Source organism: Poecilia reticulata, chromosome 6, assembly GCF_904066995.2.
Source record: "Poecilia reticulata chromosome 6, P_reticulata-male-v2, whole genome shotgun sequence".
NCBI lineage: Eukaryota > Metazoa > Chordata > Actinopteri > Cyprinodontiformes > Poeciliidae > Poecilia > Poecilia reticulata.
This window is the reverse complement of record NC_088835.1, coordinates 26,518,255-26,538,016: the sequence shown is the minus strand read 5'-3', so window position 1 is coordinate 26,538,016 and position 19,762 is coordinate 26,518,255. Positions and strand designations below refer to the sequence as shown.

General features: G+C 37.9%; 1 protein-coding gene and 1 long non-coding RNA gene across 3 annotated transcripts in view; one reads left to right on the top strand and one right to left on the bottom strand.

Moving 5' to 3' along the window:
- The window catches only part of alx4b (ALX homeobox 4b), a 38,314-nt gene extending 30,864 nt beyond the window's left edge, over positions 1-7,450 (bottom strand). Inside the window, exon 1 of the mRNA XM_017305095.2 lies at positions 6,680-7,450. Coding sequence (XP_017160584.1) covers positions 6,680-7,004 — 325 coding nt within the window. The 5' untranslated portion in view covers positions 7,005-7,450. The remainder of the gene's footprint in view (positions 1-6,679) is intronic.
- The window catches only part of LOC103466405 (uncharacterized), a 76,284-nt gene that overhangs the window by 34,221 nt on the left and 22,301 nt on the right, over positions 1-19,762 (top strand). The window lies entirely within an intron of this gene.

The following is a 19,762-nucleotide window of genomic DNA, read 5'->3' as shown; positions in this document are numbered from 1 at the left end:
ATTGGTTCCATGGAGAAAAATTTACATTTTAAAACAATTTTTGTCACTTTCTAAATTTACTAACACCTCGTATCGTCCTCTACATCACGTGTCAAACTCGAGGTCCGTGGGGCAGATATGGCCCGCCACAAGATTTCATGTGGCCCTCTAACTGTAGAAATAAAATCGGTAACACTTTATTTGAAGGGGTGTGAATAAGACGACACTGTCATAAACATGACATAACATCTGTCATGATGTTATGGCCTTCATGAATATTTACGACTGTTGTCATAAAGCATCATTACTGATATAAATTTGTTATAAAAGTATTACTGATTGCACTTTAAAAATTAGGTATCTTTATGTTATTAAAGGTAAAGTTTACAGTAATGATTTCGTGGTTAATGTCAAGTTGTCATAACAAAGACATTTTGAATAAAGTCAACTTTGTATTAAAAGTGTCATAACTTACAGAATGACGCTTTATGACAAGAGTCATAAATATTCATGAAGGCTTATTCATGTTCATGACAGGAGTTATGTCATGTTTATGACATGTTTATGACATGTTTATGACATGTTTATGACATGTTTATGACGGTCTTATTCACCCCCTTCAAATAAAGTGTTACCATAAAATCTCTAAGATAACAGTTGTGCTTTTAAATACGATTTTATTAGTCAAATCAACAGTTTTATCTGTATTGCGCCAAATTAGACAGTACGTTAAATATTATATAATTTCAAGAAGTTCTCATTGAATGCAGAAACAGATATTTATTAATATTTTAACTATTTTAACTATTTCCACCACAAACGGCCCTTTAAAGACATTCTTGATCTTGATGTGATAAAATATAAACTAGTTTGATAACTCTGCTCTTTGTGCTGCCTAAGATAAATTCAGACAAGTTGTCCATATTCAAAACTTTAACTTTGCAGCTTAAAAGAAAGAGACTTTCTAATCTTGCAGAATTATTGACAGATAAGACGTGTAGGTTTGTGTAAAATAACAACCATATATTTATTAGCTGTCTATAAATTAATAATGCATTTATTTAATGTCTGCAGAACTTTTACATCTAAATGTTGCACTTTGTGGCCAGGTGATTGCACAGTTCAGAAGCTCCTCCACTGTTACAATCAGCGAATACTGAAGGAATTAATTAATATTTCTGCCAACTGAGTCAGTTTAGTGATTCAAGATTTGATTTTGGAGATAAATTGAAGTTATTTCCCTAGTAACTGACTATCTAATGCTCGAAAAGTGAAATACTTTGAGTATAAAATTAATTATAGTAGCCTGATATTTCTAAAATCTTTAATTTCTTTCTTGCATCACAAAATGAATCTTCATTTTCCAATGTTGTTTTCCCTAAAGTCTGCCTCTGATTTACACAAACGCAAAATCACTCATAAACCCAACAGATTAAGATTCAAAGCATAGTTTAAATAGTTTTACCAGTTGTTTCCTTTGAGTCAAAGTGCTGTGAGCAGCTTAGAGCAGTCCATGCTTACAGGACTGACAGAACATCTGAGTAAAGATTAGGGTGATGGTAAGGAGCCTCTCCATCACCAAACAACAGTGAAGATACCAGCAGGAACAAGAACAAATGTTTTTAAGTCGAAACTAAACACCAGTTTGTTAGTCTGGAATGAAAGCTATGAAAATGTCACCCTGAGTTTAAATTGTTTTGTTTTCTTTTTAAAGGTCTTTATTACAGTCGTTTTTAACCCTTCAGACGCCTGTTTTTATTTTATTTTGCAGCTTTTGTAATGATTTTCCTGCTTGATGGGATTTTTAGTTTTTGCTCCTCGATTAAAAGTGCTTTATTTTACTTTTATTCATAGAAGCTGGTCAGGTGGTATAAACAGTGTAAACATTTATGGTGTTTTTATTAGAACGTAAATAAAAACAAATAATTTAAAGTTTTTCATTGTTTCCTTCGTCTTTTGAGAGACGCTTGTGACAAATTTATTGGATGAATAAAAATAGTTTTAGACCCAAATTTGTCTGTTCTGAGTTTGAAACTTTGACCCTGCACTGTAAAACATTTGAGCTGCATTTAGTAGTGTCTACTATCTTCTACTCTTTAAGTCAAATAAATTTATCCAGTTTTAGATTTTGAACCTAAATGTGAGTTTGTGAAAGATAAACTTACAGCAACAGTAAGTTGTGTTAACTTTTTATTCATTTATTCAAACCTCCAAGAGTTGAATAAACTGAGTTTTTAAGTTTGCACTTAAAAAACTGAAAGAAGAGAAAGACAGGAGTGGGAACTATTTCCCAGAATGCTTAGAGGCATGTTTCTGTCTCCTGAGGTGGAAGTGCGTCACGTTGATCTGACTCTGGTGTTTTATTAAATGTTCATTTTAATGCAATTCTCAGTTAGCAAAGCTTGAGGATAATGTCCTGATCACACTACATGTTTCTGAGCTGAATTCATTGGGATGTTTAATAAAATTCATCATCAGATCAGAAATTCTGTTCAAACAAGAATTTAAATTATTCTAAAGTTAAATCAGTATTTATTTTAACTTTATATTATGAGTAAAGTAATAGAGGAATGTGACTCTAACTGGGTGAGGACAGTTTTGTGAAATAATTATTTGGTTTAAATTGCAGCATTAAGTTAAAACTCACAATTAAAGATTAATGAAGTTAAAAAACAATGTTTAGACAACTTGTCTCTTGTTGTTAAATCAACTTCATGAACTTTAATTTCTGAGTTTAAACCAAAACAGTTTTCTTGGTGACTCAAATTGCATTTCCCAGGCAGCAGGTGGACTTTCATTGTCAAGTTAAATGTTTTACAGTGCAGTGAGAAAACATTGTTTTGCTTTCTGCACCACGTATTTCTGCAGGCAGAAATTTTTCCTCTCAAACGTTCGTTTATTACATATTCAAATTTATGCCGGTGCACAGAACCACATGGGCGAGACTCTGGGTGTCACCTCGTTGCTTTTGTTAACCACACAATGTGTTAGCCATCAGCACATGCATATCCTGTGACATCACCTCCACTAGCCTTTTTAAACATGGAGTCTGACTGCTATATTTTGACAAGATTCCTTTCTGAAGCACCGCCAGGGCTTTTCCAAGGTTGTGTTTTGGTTTTCGAATCTTTTACACATCACAGGACGCGCAGTGTCCCACGAAGGTTCGACTCGATGTCTGTGTTTCCTGAATGTAAATTTCTAAAGGACACATTCGAGGATCGCCAAGGTGCTGGAATATTCTCCGTAGAGGAAAAAGTTTTCAAAGTGCAGCAATTATTGGCAGCCGGGGCTTAAAAAAGTAAAAACCCAAGATTCAGCAGTGAGTTCACTTGCATGTAAACAGTCTCTGAAGCACAAAGTGAGGCTTTCCCAGAAACAATCTCATTTCTCCAGAGCCTCTCAAATCATTACCCAATCTCCGTGTCCGTTTCTGACTTTCTGCTTATTTGTACAAAGTATTGTTGAGACAAGGTTATGTAAACCAGTCCCACTTTGTCATCTCGGGGACTCTGTAGCTTTGGAGATCTGATGTTTTAGGGGAGTATGAATAATAACCGTAAGGAGTCAGTAATGCACATCTGCCTTACATTAATCCAGTCCTCTCCTGCGGAGCTGACCTGCATTCCTGAGCTCTCCATCAGCTCCAAGGGCATTTATTTCATTCAGCCCTCCGCCAGCAGGTAAAGCGGCCCCGTCTCCGTCCACACATGGCTGCACGGATTAGCGTCCTTTTAAAGGAGCCTCCCCCACCGACCTGCTCATCCAGAAACGGCTTGCAAAAATATCCATACACCATCATCTTTTTCCTTACGCCGTCACATTACATCCACAGACGTGTATTTTATGTGATGGATTAGAAAAGTTGCACATGAAGATTTCTTTTGCAAGAAATTAATCTGCAACATGTAGTCGGCGTGTCCACAGCATGATGCTGCCACCACCATATTTCACAGTGGACATGAAGAAGTGGTCAAATTGATCTTTAGTGTGTTTACTAGGCTCTCTGCTAGGGATGCACGATATTATTGGCGTTGTATCGGTATCGGCCGATATTAGCTGTAAAATGTAATATAGGACATTCTTTAAAAATAACCGATACAAAAGATGTTTATATATAAGAATGATGCCTGCAGCACAGCTCAACGTCACGACAACGGGAGAGCAGGACCAAGTGAAGACGGCAGCGGTGTGGAAGTTTTTTAAAGTGTCAGAAACTGATAGCAGAGCTGCCATTTGCAACGACTGCTCAGCATCCGTGATGCGAGGAGCAGCGACAACGAAGTCGCCATCTCAGGATCCGCCATTACGATGAGTTCAAACGGAAAAGAGAGAGCAGCTTAACCCCACCAGCAGTCCATCCTACAAGCTTTGGATAAACATCGGTGTTAGTATCGGTTATCGGCCAGTTTTAGTTTATCAGCATATCGGATATCGACCAAAAATCCAATATTGTGAATCCCTGCTCTCCATGTAACATGTGAACAACAAATTAAGCTTTTAGTTTTTCTGACATGACTGACATTTGAACTGTTTGTCCCACCTGAGCTGAGGATCTCTGCAGCTCCCCCACAGTTACCATGCCCATTTCTCTAAATGACGCTCTCCTAGCAAGGCGACTCTTAAAACTAATACAGTGATTTCTGAATGAAATTTGTTTCAAAGGACTTTATTTTAGGGCACCTGAGTAAAGGGGGCTGAATACATTATTGACATGTCGCACTTTCCAGATTTTTGTTTGCAAAAAACGTTAGAGAAACAGGCATCTTTTTCTGTCTACTTCCACTAAACTTTAACAGTATAAATACTTTAGCCTACATACGCCCAGTTAAAATCTTAATAGATTCTCTACATGTTGGTGTTCAGTTTCCTCTTTTGGGGAGTTATTTTATGTGTTTTTAGCGCTTTTTAATGTGAAATCGCAGACACAGCCCGTCTGGATCACCATGCCGGCAGCATCAGCCGCCGCAGTAAACTCCGCTCAGCGCATGGGGTGACTTTTGTCACCACGTCGCAGATGAAGCGCCAACCAGCGTTGAGTCGTATATCTCCCGTCGAGGACCACACATAACAGCACAACCCTGTTGACGCCTGAGGCTTTGGCAAGCGCCCCGAAGCATCCTCCCCAGAGCCACGACGCCTTCATCTGGCTGCAACATTTTCAATAATAACATTGCACAGCTCGTCCTCGAGGGACGCGTGTTGGGTTTTAATGGCGGCGTTTAAACGAGCCTGTCGATGCACTTGCCAAATCTACTCGCTTTCAGCGCAGGGCAGGCGGGGGGGGGGGGGGGGGGGGGGGGGGTTCTCAGGCTGGAGAAGTGACAGCAGGTCAGGCCGAAACAAACTGAGACGGGATCTGGTTGTTTCTAATGGGGAAGGAGAGAGGAGTGGATTGAACTTCATTCTGGCAAACTATGTTCAAAAGAAGGAAAGAAAGGGAAAAAGTAGGGCTGGCTGAGAGCGGCTGCAGACTACAGGGAGCCATCAGGTTTATAAAAGAAAAGCAGCAACACACAACAAAATTTTAAAAAAATCAAGCTTAGGTGTTTCTGTTCCCATGTTTTTCATTTTTTTGTTTGTTTTTTTAAGCTTTGATAAATGTAATTTAATAACGTCCCGCTGCAGCATCAGGACGAACATCTGGAGTTTAATTAAGATCTAAAGGCGCCACTCAGTCTATGGCTGGATGCTGAATGAATGACGAACTTTAGATGTTGTAAATATGAGCAGATCTCCTCTCATAATGTGGTTTTTAAAAATGTTTCTGTAAATAATAACACAGATCGATTTAAATGTGAAAATCACGCATAAAGGGGTTGTTTTTGCGCGGCTTTTGGAAGGAAAATCGGTAGTTTAAAGATTTATTTTTAAACTTAACTTTCTTAGAACAAAAAAGTCAGAAACTAATATTTTATAGTTTAACTGATCATCTGGGACTTTTACGGCCCATAAATTGACCTCTCTTTTGGCTTGCGAAGCTGCTTATAATAAATCCCCCCCATATTTTTTTTATTTCATCTCAATTTCCAATTATAAATTCTCTTCCTATTTAACATTTATATCATCTTACCAAGTTAATTCCATTTGGGTATTTTTATATAATAGAAAAATGATGGGGTAGTGTCTGAATTAGTGCATATGTCTTATTTATCCATTTCTTTATTTATTAATTTTATTGGTTGTTTAACGATAAGCCACAAAATCTGTCAGTACAATTTAAAGGCAATAAAACCAATCTGTAGTTCAGTTTCTTTATCTGCTGTGGCGAAGCTGTTATTATGGAAATTATTACTGTTATAAACTTCTTATTCCATTTTATTTTATGAACTGTTGCTGTTGCAAAAATGCTGCGGCTCCATGAAACACAAAAAAGAACCGAAAGCCGCTACAAAATCAAGAGTCCGTGAACGCAACACGCATAGAAATAACAGACATGGCCTGAATAAAACAAACAAAATGTCCTTAAACGGTTGAGTTTCACTCAATATCCTGTGTGCATTTGTGCAAATCTTTTAGCGCAATAAAACCAGAGAACAGTGCAACGTTTGAAATTATTTTCCTCCATAACCTAATTATGAGTTTCCGACCCAAACAGACCAACTAAAGCTCCCCCTGGAAGAGGCCCCTGTGAGTTTCTCATCATGTTCACCTGCCGCCAGAGCTGCTGTGTTTTTGTGCAAATCTGAAGCCAACCCACCGTAGCAAGGGATGAGCGTCCCGTTGTGTCCGCTGTCCGGGTGCAGCTTGCCGCCTTCGGGTGGAGTCTTGCAGGTCGGCCGCTGCATGAAGAGCTGGTATTTGTTAAAGTTGCTCTCCTCGGCTCCGTCCAGTGACTGGCACTCTGTCTGGAAGGGGCTCCGGGAGCCTTTACCCGGAATGAACGTGGGGCTGTATTTGGTTTCGGTGGTCTGGAAAGTCCTGAAAGGATTCGCCTGGTGGTCTCTGCTCTGCGCAGTAGACGCGCTGTAGTAAGAGTCCATGGATGTCATGTCGCAGTATGAGACGCACGTATCTGCGTTCATACCGAAAAAGTTACAGTCAGGGGGAAGAAACAAGTCCAGACGCTTCTTCTTCTTCTTCTTCTTCTTCTTCTTCTTTCTCTTCTTCTCTTGCCCTCCCCTGCCGCACACTGCGGATCTTCTCTAATTCTCATGCGCTGACAAAACTCACACTGACGCGCTCAGACGCGCTCACTCTCACGCTGCATGGCGCATCTGGGACTGGTTAGAAAAAAAGCGAATCAGATGTTTTCCAGAGACCTCAGACCGAACAAATGCTAAAAGCTCCCTGAAGGTTTGTCGGCTGGATGAGGGGAAGGGGGGGGTGAGAGAAAGAGAAACACTGAAGCTGAAGCGGATTCCGCCGCATGCGGTAGCCCGGACGCAGCGCAGCTCTCCGACCTGCAGGCGGGTCTGAATGAGGCCCGAACCGACCCGCAGCCCGCCTGATGCGTTATTATGCAGCCAGTAGGGATGATGGGAGGTCAGGCTCCGGAGGGGGGAGGACGGAGGGGGGGGAGGCCTTTTTGGTAAACACGCGGGAGACGCAACACATGACATTAATGTAATTAGAAAATGAATACAACAGCTTTGATTCCTACTGTGCGGCGGCGCAGGACCTGCATAACCTCTGACTTTAAAAAAAAAAAAAAAAAATTATGTGTGAGCAGATATTGAAATACGTTACACATTTTCACTTAACTACTTCATTTAAGTCGTAACAAATGTGAAAGATTTACCCATAACTGTTTTCATTTGCAAAATTGCGACAGTGAGGAATGAAATGGCTGCATTCTGGATGTGACTGGAACCTGCAGTGAGAAACGTGTCGGTTTGGATTTCAGAGGAGAATCGTCTCAGCTTTCACTCCTTCCACTTTCAAACAGCGAACCCTCAACATGGAATCAATAATAAGTCATTAAAATCTATTTTGGTCGCCCATAAACCGCCTGCATTGTAAACCGTTTATTGTTAAAATAACACTGCAACATCTAGTCGTGTTTATATTTTTACACTAAGCTAAATAAAGGCTGTAATTGTAAAAAAAACCACCAGTTATTTGTGCAAACTTCTATTATTGCGCTACGATTCTGTGCACAAAAATTGGTGTTAACCTAAAAAGAAAAAGAAACTTAAAAATATTCCTCTTAATTAGGAGCCGGTTTCATTTCGTAACGGTTGTTTTTTTTTTTTTGTTAACGTGATTGAAATGTCAATATAAGTGTAAATTTACAGTAACACGATGAACTGCAGTATGTGGCTCACATAAACATTGTTTAAACAGTAAAAAAAAAAGAAATCTGTTGTGAACATTTACTGTTAAAATAACACATATTTACAGTGCGCGCTGTCGCAAGTTGATCAAAAGACGCAGCGGGGGAAATTTGCGCCCTTTTATTTTTCTGACATTAAACAGCCGGAGAACAAGATGAGGCCTCTAAGATGCTTCAAACAAACTTACAGGCGGCAGCCATGAGAGGCGTTCCTGCGGTAGCATAGTTTAACAGCACGGATCTATAATAATAATAATAATAATAATAATAATAATTAATAGTTGAGGTCGTTCATCCAAATAAACCCGCGTAAATAAATGTGCGTAAATTAAAGAATTTTCCTTCTTCTATCTCTTATAGCTATATTATTAATTCTCTACGATCTCACCATGATATTCTGAGTTAATATTTTCATCATGTTTTTTTTTAATTAATATAATCAGTACGCTTATAGATTCTATATAAATTATGCATCAATAATTTTTTAAGTCGTCATTTACACTTTACTGTTGGTCCTTTTTCTGAATTTATGGACGTGACTCTCCTAAATAAAGAGACTGAACTCAATTGGATTTCCATAATTAGCGCGTTAATTAGGACGCGGGTTGTTGAGTCACAGCTTGTGACGTTTCCCACATATTATTACTATTTTTCGTTTCTTTCTGACAGTTTTACGCACACAACTCGTTTATTTTAATATATTGAAAAAACCTAAAATGAGTCTTTTCCCCCCTGATTTTTATTCGTTGTTTTAATCATCATGTTATAATTTGCTTATATTTAAAAAAATCTTAAATGAAGCTCTGAGCTTTCAATAATGAACATTATTAATTTACTTCTTCATGTTTGTTCGCTTTATCACCTAAATTAAATTTCTTTGATTTCTGGTACTTATGTTTGAATGTTTGAATGCATTTTAAGATGATTTAAATGTTGCATTGTAAAAAAAAAAAAAGTGTCTAATTTACGTTAAACTCTCGGCAGCTCTGGTTGACAGATACGATACGTATATGTATAGTATATATACGATAAAATTCTGGAATTTCATAGTATAAATGCGATAAAATTCCAATAAAATTTACGGATTTTATCGTAAGATTCTAACAAACACAGCTGCCGTTAGTAAATTAGTTTTTGTTTTTTTTACAGTGTACAATAAAGAAAGAAAACGTATTGATTTTTTGTATAATTCTATTTTTTGTTGGTCTAGGGTAAAATACAAAATTAAAAAGTATATAGCTTAGTTTTCCCTTTTCATTCTAAACCTGTGTAACCGTTTCAGCTGATGTCGCTTCCCAATTAGGAAGCCGGACAGAAAAAGCTTTTACGCAGCTAAAGTAAACACGAGCGAGCGGTTTCTCCCCATAAATAAAATGTCTGCCTCTCTTAATGTGAGCCACCGGCTGCCACAGGCTCAGCTGTCAGACACCCACAGGCTGCAGCTCTCTCTGCCTCACTTCCAGGTGGAAACATGAGCAGGTTTTCACCGCCGCCGCCTCAGCAGCTGAGAGGCTTCATGTAAACACTGCAGGCTGAGCTGCTCTGAGAACCTGGTTTTAGCGGAAATCTGGACGTGAATTGGACGTGTGGAGTTGCTCTGCGCTAATATAAGGACGGAAACGACAGTGGAGGATTCATAAAGCAGCTGAGATGATCCAGTTCCTGGCCTGAAGATTACATCTGCTCTCAGATTGAAGCCAGAGTCTAAATTAGGTCGGATTTTTTCATTCTTATTTAATTGTTTCATGAAAAATAAACACCTAACATTTCAAATGTTGAATGGTGAAGGCTTTGCATGAATAGATGAGATGAGGTAAAAGTGGATTTACGTAGGTTTTAAACAGTAACACACAGCAGTTTCTTCTCTTCTCACTTCATGATTGCAGTAATTTGTTCAATAATCTAATAAAGGTGGAGTGAGTGTTTCCTCCAGTTCCACAATAAAGGTTCAGTTGTTGAGCATCAATTTTCAGCGTCAAAATCTCTTCAGAACATTGATCCTATGGAACAAAAGAAATGCAAAACAAGCCTGAATCCCTAACAACATATATTTATAATCGGACTACAGACGAGTCGTTTCAGTTAGAATGGGATTATTTAGTTTCAAATTCACACAATGTTGTTTATGTTGTTCATGTTTACATTGTTAATTCCAGGAATAACAAGAATTACAGGAAATGACACTTTGTACCAGTGTGTTCAAGGCAAAATTACGGAAGAATATTAGGGCCACTGAAAATAATAATTCAGACTTTTTTCTCATAATTCTCGCTTTGGATTAAAGTAAAAAATAAATAAAATAAAAAAAAAAGTCAGAATTTTGAAATAAAAGTCGGAATTCTGGCTCTTTGTTTGCTCACAATTATAAAATCAGAATTCAGAATTTCTCAGAATTCTTAAGTCAAAATTCTGAGAAAAAAGTCTGATTTTTTTTTCTTCCATACAGACAATTAGGCCTTATTTAATATATACTGCTCAAAAAAATAAAGGGAACACTTAAACAACACAATATGACTCCAAGTAAATCAAACTTCTGTGAAATCAAACTGTCCACTTAGGAAGCAACACTGATTGACCCGACGAGGGTCAATCTGTCAATCAGTGTTGCTTCCTAAGTGGACAGTTTGATTTCACAGAAGTTTGATTTACTTGGAGTTATATTGTGTTGTTTAAGTGTTCCCTTTATTTTTTTGAGCAGTATATTTCTTCATCCATCTATAATCTCTTAAATTTTCAGCTGTCGTTTGAAAACAGGACTTATGGGTGTTTTCTGTGGTTTTTTTGAAACTGGATTTTTTTTTTTTTTTTTTACAAAAACTCCAATTTGTCTTCAGGAAAATGTTCAGATAGCTTTTCAGCAACAGGTGGAGGAGGGGCAGCAGAGCATTTCCTGGATTTTTTCCCCCCCCTCAAAACCAGAAAAATTCTCTTTGTTTTCTCATCAGAATAACCTTAAACCATAGGAACGGTTTGTCTGCTAATGATTCTGAAACCGGATATGTTTAGAAACGTTTCCAGGTCACATGTAGGTTGTTCATGTCGCTCGTGTTCTTAACATGTCGCCTTTTTTCACCTTTTTGAAAAAAATAACTGGCGGTGAAGTTAGAGATCAGACTTGTGGCTGCAGCCTGAGTTGCTGAGTTTTCGGCAGGTATGTTGCTCCCACAGAGCAGCGCTGTGATGCACGTTCGTCCTCTGCGTGGCTTCGAGAGTGAAAGGGAGACCGGATTTATTTTCCGTCTTTTTATTGCGTAGGTTTAAATGACTTTCACATGAGCGGGGCACACACTGCATCAGCAGATTCTCTGATCAAATTAAGCGGCGATGAGGGGAGAGGAGGAAAAAACGGAGAGAGGCAGTGGTTGTACTGATGTTTAATCCAATAAACAGAACCAAGAGGAGCAGACAGAGGGGACGCTGTGCTGCCCTCTGCCCTCCACTCTTTATCTGGACGGTTAACCCAGGAGAGAGAAGCAAATGTTCAATCCATCACTGATGCAGCAGCATACAGACGCGTGAAGCTGATGCTCCTCATCAGCATAAAGAGCAAGATGCAAGATGTTGATATCATTTTAAGCCATTTAAAATCAACATTTCTCCATTTCTAGTAGTCATTTGTTATTTTTATAAAGTAAAATTGGCTCATTAATGCCATTCAAACATCTTTGGTTGCAGATTAAGCTAATTTAAAGTCACATTTTAACAGTTTTTTCTTCATTTTAGTGTTTTCAAATCTGTAATTTCTGGTGCTCAACTTTGCATGAAAGGTGCAAATAATAATTATAATAATAAAAAAACTAAGACTAACTGGTTAAAGGCCAGATTTACAGAGTAAATTAATAGCCATTGTACTGCTATAGTTCTTTTTAAAATTTTTGTAGGTGGAAGGATTATCTAAAAGTAATCAGAATATTATTTAAAAATGGCATTAATACGTAATTACATCAATATGTTGATCTAGCAATAGTTTAATAAGGTAAAAAAGTAATTTTTGTTTCCTATTTGTCAGTCTGTGCTTTGGTCATTTAAAACTATAGTGCCATCAGAAATGAAGAATTTATTAACTGATTACTTAACAAAGTCCATGGTTTTATACATTTACAAAAAAGAAAAGTTCTGTCAGCTTTTATGTTATTTTGAGGCAAAAGACGCATTAATTCATAGTTTTCAGACAGGAAACTCCATGGTCTGCCTGTTTTTTAATGTTTTATTTATACACAGTGTCTTGCAAAAGCGTTTCTACCGTTCAATGTTTACATTTTTTGTATTTTAATTGGATTTTTTATGGTAAAGTAGCTGAAAGTGGCGCTTAAAGGGGCGGTATTGTATGTTTTCCAGACACATGGTGCCATTTTATAGTGCAATCAAGTAACTAGATTAACTTCAGTTGTATATATAATATGTAATATAAAAGAAATTTGACTTTGTGATTTAACTCCTTAAAAACTCCTGCTCTTTCCGAGACTCCGCCTTCAGGAAGTCATCCCAGCATGGCTCCTCTATTAACCCTTTAACAGCATTTTTCTCAGAGTTTCATTGAGAAGTAGCTCCTATAATGAGATCTGCAGATGCTCAGTTCCAACAGGTGTTTGCTAATTGCTGCTGGCTAGTCTGAAGGAGCTGAGAGGGGGAGTCATGAGGACGGGGTTCTGTGTGAGGCGGGGTTAGGTCCAACCAGGCGTTTTGCCATGGTTGCCATGGAGATTAAAGGGCTTTATCAAACATGCATGAAGGAATCAAAGCAACACTCCTTTTAGATAAATTGAAAATCATTTTTAAACAGAAGTGAAAGATGAACTGTCGGCTGCAGCGTCGCTCCGGTTCAGGTTCCTCTCTGAGATCGGCTGCAGCTGCATCAGCTGACTCTGAGCCGCTCTGACATTTTACTGCTTCACCTTTACAACTTCTTCAGTTGATCTTCCCTTTTACACTGTTCACATTTTTACACTTCACGATCAAGTTTGATTTTTGTCTTCTAGGTTTTCTGTCGCGCTGTGATACGTTTAGAAATGTATTTATTTTGTCTTTAATAATCGTTCGCGCTTCCAAATCGGTTTTCCACTGTAAGTCTATCTTTTCTGAAGTTTTAGTTTTGCATGAGCAACTTCATCCAGTCAGTTCTGGAGTAAGTCATGCACAACTTATTGTTGTTTTTTAATAACATCCCCATCAGCCTCTGCTGTTCCCCCTCTGGTTACTTTACATAAAAAGCCAGATTACATTTACAAAAATTTATATGAAGGACGAAGCATTAAACATGTCTACTTTCTAAGTACAAACACATGCATACATCTATTAAATGTATACATTATTTTTATATTACACTGAGTTTTTACATCTCACATACAACCAGAAACTTTTCTACATTATTATGTTTTTTGTTTTTTTTAATAAAATATGTGGGGAATTTTTGCTCTCTTTCATTTCAGAGTCCAGCTGCTGTTCACTTCCTTTCACACAGGGACTCAAACTCAAGACCAATCTAATGCAAGTCAAATGCTTTGAGTTGAAAAATAGCACTTATTGCATTTCCATGTGGTTGTGTGTTAAGTGCTACCAGCAGCTGGAAAACATGCTCAGTTTTTACACTTTTAGCTCAGAAGCTAATTTGACTTCTGTCCTTTTTACCTCATAAGAGAAACTGATATGACTTGATCTTTACTACATGTTTTCATTTTACAGTTTCAAACCTCAAAGTTTTTCATTGGGAGTTTGGCAGACAACTGTCATGTGGGAAGAAACTGTTTTCTAGAAGCAAATGTCTGAAGATCTTCTAACAATCGTGAAACTTTTCCACACACAACGGGTTTGCACAAAACAAACCGTTTTGGTCTCTTCTGATCAAAGCATTTCGTTCACAAAAATACTTCATAACCTCATCAGTGTTGTTTGAGTTTTGCGATTTATTTTCACTTCACAGAGAGCGAAATGTTTGTAATTAAGTTGCAAACAGCTGCACTACGGTTCACGTATGACAGGAAATGGATTTTATTTGGGGTGTCAGGGAAAAGGGGGCTGAACACAGATGCATGCCACACTTTTCAGACTTATTTGGTACTAAAGCAGCAAAACTGTGAGTGTTAATTCAACTGTGTTAAACTTGATACACATAAATCCATTTCCTTTTACTACAAGTGCACATTTATTAGCATGTATTGTGCTATTCATGGCATATTAATGTTCATTTCTAACACTAACAGAAGAAAGTTAAATTACAAACATCTGGATTACAGTACAGTTATGAACGTTTTAAATATTTAACACCCTTGGTGTTGCTTTACTCTATGAACGCACTTTTGACTAGAACTTGTTATTCCCCTTTACAAAAGATGTAAATGTCTTAAAACATATTGTACTATTTATGACATATTAATGTGTTTTTTTTAATTTTATTTCCTTTCACTGTGTGTTCACTTCACATAACTTTATTTAGAAGAAAGTTAAATTACAAACATCTGGATTACAGTTGATTTATGAAAATATGAAATATTTAACAGTCTTGGTGTTTTATATTACATAAATGCATTTTAAGTCAGATTTTTTATTCCTTTTTACAATTAGCTTAAATGTCTTAAGATATATTGTTGTTTTATGGCAAAGTGGTTTTTACTCTAAAATTATGTTAATTCATTTCACCAACGTATTCACTTTGTAGAAAAGACATAATTTATAAAGAAAATTAAATTACAGCTGGATTACAGTTGATTTTTGAGAGGAAATTGGTTGCATTGGCTTTTATTCTTTTATTTAGGGGCATCAGAGAAAAGGGGGCTGAACACAGATGCATTGTCTACACTTTTATTTTGTAAAAACAATTAAATGGATTCTTTTCCACTTATAAATGTTGATTGTTTGCAGGAACATCCTGATAAATGTTTCTTTCTTCATAAGTAAAATGGGTTATCTACAATACGATTACCAAATTACCCATAATGCAACGTTATAAAGCTAAGAAAATACTCAGGGTAATAGTCTTGTTCTGAAGATGTCCTCTCGTCTCCTCACGTCTAAGATATCGGCTAAAAATGCGGCGGCGTTCTCTTTCCACGCTGCACTTCTGCAGCCTTCCTCTTTGATACGCTGATGGCGAATGTTTGGACTGTAACCGAATGCCATGTGTGGCTCGATCCGGCCTGATCTTCCCACCGCAGTGTCTGGTCCACGCAAAGTGGAGAGCACAGAGGCGCAGGGTCAAAGCAAAACAAACGCGTCTGAGAGAACAAGTCTGTCAATCCGGGGCTCATCGCCGCCACACAGGGCTCGGCCAGGACTCCTATCTAGATGAAGAAAGAGTCACATTCCCCTGAAATGAGCTTCTACGGGATGAAAGCCTTGTTTGAGCTCCCCACATGACCCACGACCTCGTCTGTATTTGTGCAGCAGGAGGAGGGCCCTGATCCTGGGGTCCCTGCCTCCCTGCCGGGATCCTGGGGATTCAGGTTGGGGTGGCCAGACGAGCCCCACATTCTGCCCTCGGGTGTTTTGCTTTTGGGGTAGAAGAGAGACCCTCAGATGATCCGGCACTGTCACAGCAGTAACCTTTCACCCCCGCGTAGTTTCAGAGGTGGGCCACAGGGGGCAGCTCCTGGAGCGCTGCGGTGTCCTGTGTCTCAAACTTTGGTCCAATCTGGAGATCTGCTTTCGGCATTTCATTTCAGAGATCATCAGTTTAATATTGCAGAAAAATCATGTGTGTCCGGTTTTAGATCATAATGTCTTTTCCACCTGCACAGGAAAAAAGTCCATGTTTTACTTTCAGGGAGCTGGAAAGGTTTTCAGAAGAAAGCACGGTTACATTTTGTGTTCTCATATCGTCTCTGCACATGGAAAGAGAAGAGAGAGAAATTATTCTCCATGTGAAAACCTGAGACTGAACACATGCACTGCAAAAACACAAAGTCCTACCAAGTATTTCTGATCTAGTTTCTAGTGCAAATATCTTAGTACACCTGAAATAAGACTTTTAAGTTAGTTTTGTAACTTTTTAGCAAGACACAGAGGCTTGATTTAAGTAACTAATTAAATAATTAATATTGATGAAAACATACTAGTTTCTTTGGCAGATTATTTCACTTAAAGCAATACATGTTTCTATGGTCACAGGTTACTTTATCTGCTAACTTTTCATCAATATTAAAAAATATTTTACTTGAAACAGGTGGCCGTATTTTGCTGAAAAATTACTTTTAAGTTTGTCTTATTTCAAGTGTGCTAAGATATTTTTTTTTATCTTTAGCAAGATAAGAGATCAGAGCTTTTTCAAGTAAATAATTCATTAATATTGATGAAAAAGTATTTATTCCACTGGCAGATTATTTCAGACGTTTTGCCATGTTATAAATCAGGAACTTCAAACTCATTTTGGTTTTGGGCCAAATCAAAATCATGAACGCTCTTAAAGGGCCGGTTGTGTATTGATAAAACCGGTTCACAAACTGTTCAAATATCAATGAATTCTTAAACTTAAATAACAATACTGAACATCTTTTCAGTCCCTCCAGGATTTCATGATACTTGTGACTTTTTTGCAATAAAAATCAAAGTGTTTCTGGTACTAATTTGGAAATATTTGCCCTTATTTATGACGGTAAATGCGACTTATTACTTGCTAAATAGATCATGGACTTTAATCTGAATTCAATTAAGGCTGAGGCAGCTGTTTAGTACAAGCAAGAATGTTTTTGACAATTTTGAGAAAAATCTGCAATAAACTTCCAATTCAATCCATTTTCTTACACCCTTGTCCCTCAGTGGGGTCAGGAGGTGCTGGTGCCTCTCCAGCTAACGTTCCGGGCGAGAAGCGGGGTCACCCTGGACAGGTCGCTAGTCTGTCGCAGGGCAACACAGAGACACACAGGACACACAACCACACACACCTAGGGAGAATTTACCTGATTGTCATGTTTTTGGACTGTGGGAGGAAACCGGAGTACCCGGAGAAAACCCGCCATGCACAGGGAGAACATGCAAACTCCATGCAGAAGGACTGGGGCCAGGAATCAAACCCAGAACCTTCTTGCTGCAAGGCAACAGCTCTACCAACTGCACCACTGTGCGGCCCTGAAACTTCCAATTATTAGCACAATAAAAGTGCAGGAATTTGCTGATTTTGCGGGAATTCCCACAATAATTCTCAAGAAACTGGAGAGAATTATTGATATAATTTGGCAGCAAACAGATAAAAACTGCATTGATTTTATTCAAAACATAACATTTAAGCACACTTAGCTTTTAATGTAGAATCTAGAGGGCCAAATAAAAAGATATGGCGGGCCGGATTTGGCCCACGCGCCTTTATTTTGGCACATGGGATAAGTGAAATAATCTGCCAATGGAACAAGTACTTTTTAAAATAAATTTTAATGACTTATTGACTCTAAACAAGCCTCCATATCTTTACTTGTAAGTTAGTTTTCTCTTTTCTCAAGTGTACTAAGATCTTTGCACTAAAAACAGTTGGTAAGACTTTGTGTTTTTGCAGTGTATGACTGGATTTCACCTATAAAAGTCAGCGGGCCGTTTCTCTGGGTCTGCGATGACTAACCTCTGCCCTGCCCCTCAGGCTGTTCAGGATGTTGGACTCCGTCCCAAACATACCTACTTACAAACAAACACAGATGCCCCAAATTCCACTTTCACTTGAAACAGTTGGTTGACCCCGTTTTTACCCTCTGTCCAGGTTACCGCTGCCCGCGCTCCCTCCCTCAGGCCCAGTTTAATCCGATAGAGAGCTGGTTTAAAGCAGGGTTGATCAGGAGGGCAAAGTGGGGGACAAACTGAAACGCCTCACTCATCATTAGCAACGTTCAAGAAGCAGCACAATCAGTTCACCTTGACCTGGCCTCACCACTACCAACAACTTTTACTAACAACTTTGCTCTGCTTCAAAACTTTGTGACGCTGATAATCTGACGATATCAGATTATCGTTGAGTAGATTTAAAAAGCTTTGGTTCAAAAATAGTGACCGCAGTTTGTTGGTACAGGAACAAAAAATTTAAAAGGACTCGGGTTGTTCTTTAAAAAAGAAAATCACTACTTTACCTGCAGTTAAAACTAGATGTTCACATGAACTTCATCACATGACCTGTATACTTTCCTGTCTTTCAGTTAGGATTACCAGATTATTTCCATTTGAGAGGAATATTTTTGAAATACTTTTTCAAATTCAGAAGTGTATTATTATAAGGTTTTAAGTATTTGATTAAGCACAAACGTTGTAGTTTGTAAGCTATTGAGGTTAAACGTGAATATTTACAGTAAATGGAGCCAAACTGTGGATTTGCAGACTTAATGAAAAACCTCAAACACATTTTCTCCTGATTTGACATTATGAGAAACAACAAAGAAATTCAGAAACATGTCAAAAAGAGGATTGTAGACATCCACAAGTCTTTGTTATACTGATATTTAAACATTTCTGAAAGGTTACAAAAGTAAAGAAACCAGAGAAAAAGCTTTGAATCAATCCCAGAATAAAAAATCACCAGAAAAAGCTGTTTTTTTTATTGCATATTGTGAAATAATTATTTGGTTTAAATTGCAGCATTAAGTTAAAACTCACAGGATTACCAAAGTTAAAAAAACAATGTTAAGACAATTTGTCTATTGTTGTTAAATAAACTTCATGAACTTTAATTTCTGAGTTTAAACCAAAACAGTTTTCTTGTGACTTAAATTGCATTTTCAAGGCAGCAGGTGGACTTTCATTTTCAGGTTAAACCACCTGTAGATGTTTTACAGTGTAGTTTCCAGATTGCAATGCAGAAACAAAGATCTTATTTTTTTGAAGATATGTTCTGTAGTTTTCATCAAAATACCATTATTATATTTGAAAGACAAATTTAGAAGCAATAGCTCACAGAGTAAGCTATTATTTGAGAATGTGGAAAATAAATATTTTTTGCTAAGAAAATTTAATAACAATAGATTTGTAGCACGTCAGCAATAACAATCACTAGGTAGATGATAATTTTTGAAAAGTATGAAGATCTAGAGCAGTGGTTCTTAACCTGGGTTCGATCGAACCCCAGGGGTTCGGTGAGTCGGTCTCAGGGGTTCGGCGGAGCCTCTGCTGCGGAGATAAAGACACACTTGTGTAAAGTCGTGATGACGCGCCGCTTTGCCATCACTTGCTGCAGAGGATCACGTTACATTGCTTAGCCAATCAGAGGATCACGTTACATTGCTTAACCAATCAGAGGATCACGTTACATTGCTTAGCCAATCAGAGGATCACGTTACATTGCTTAGCCAATCAGAGATCACGTTACATTGCTTAGCCAATCAGAGGATCACATTACATTGCTTAGCCAATCAGAGGATCACATTACATTGCTTAACCAATCAGACGATCACATTACATTGCTTAACCAATCAAAGGATCACGTTACATTGCTTAGCCAATCAGAGGATCACGTTACATTGCTTAGCCAATCAGAGGATCACGTTACATTGCTTAGCCAATCAGAGGATCACGTTACATTGCTTAGCCAATCAGAGGATCACG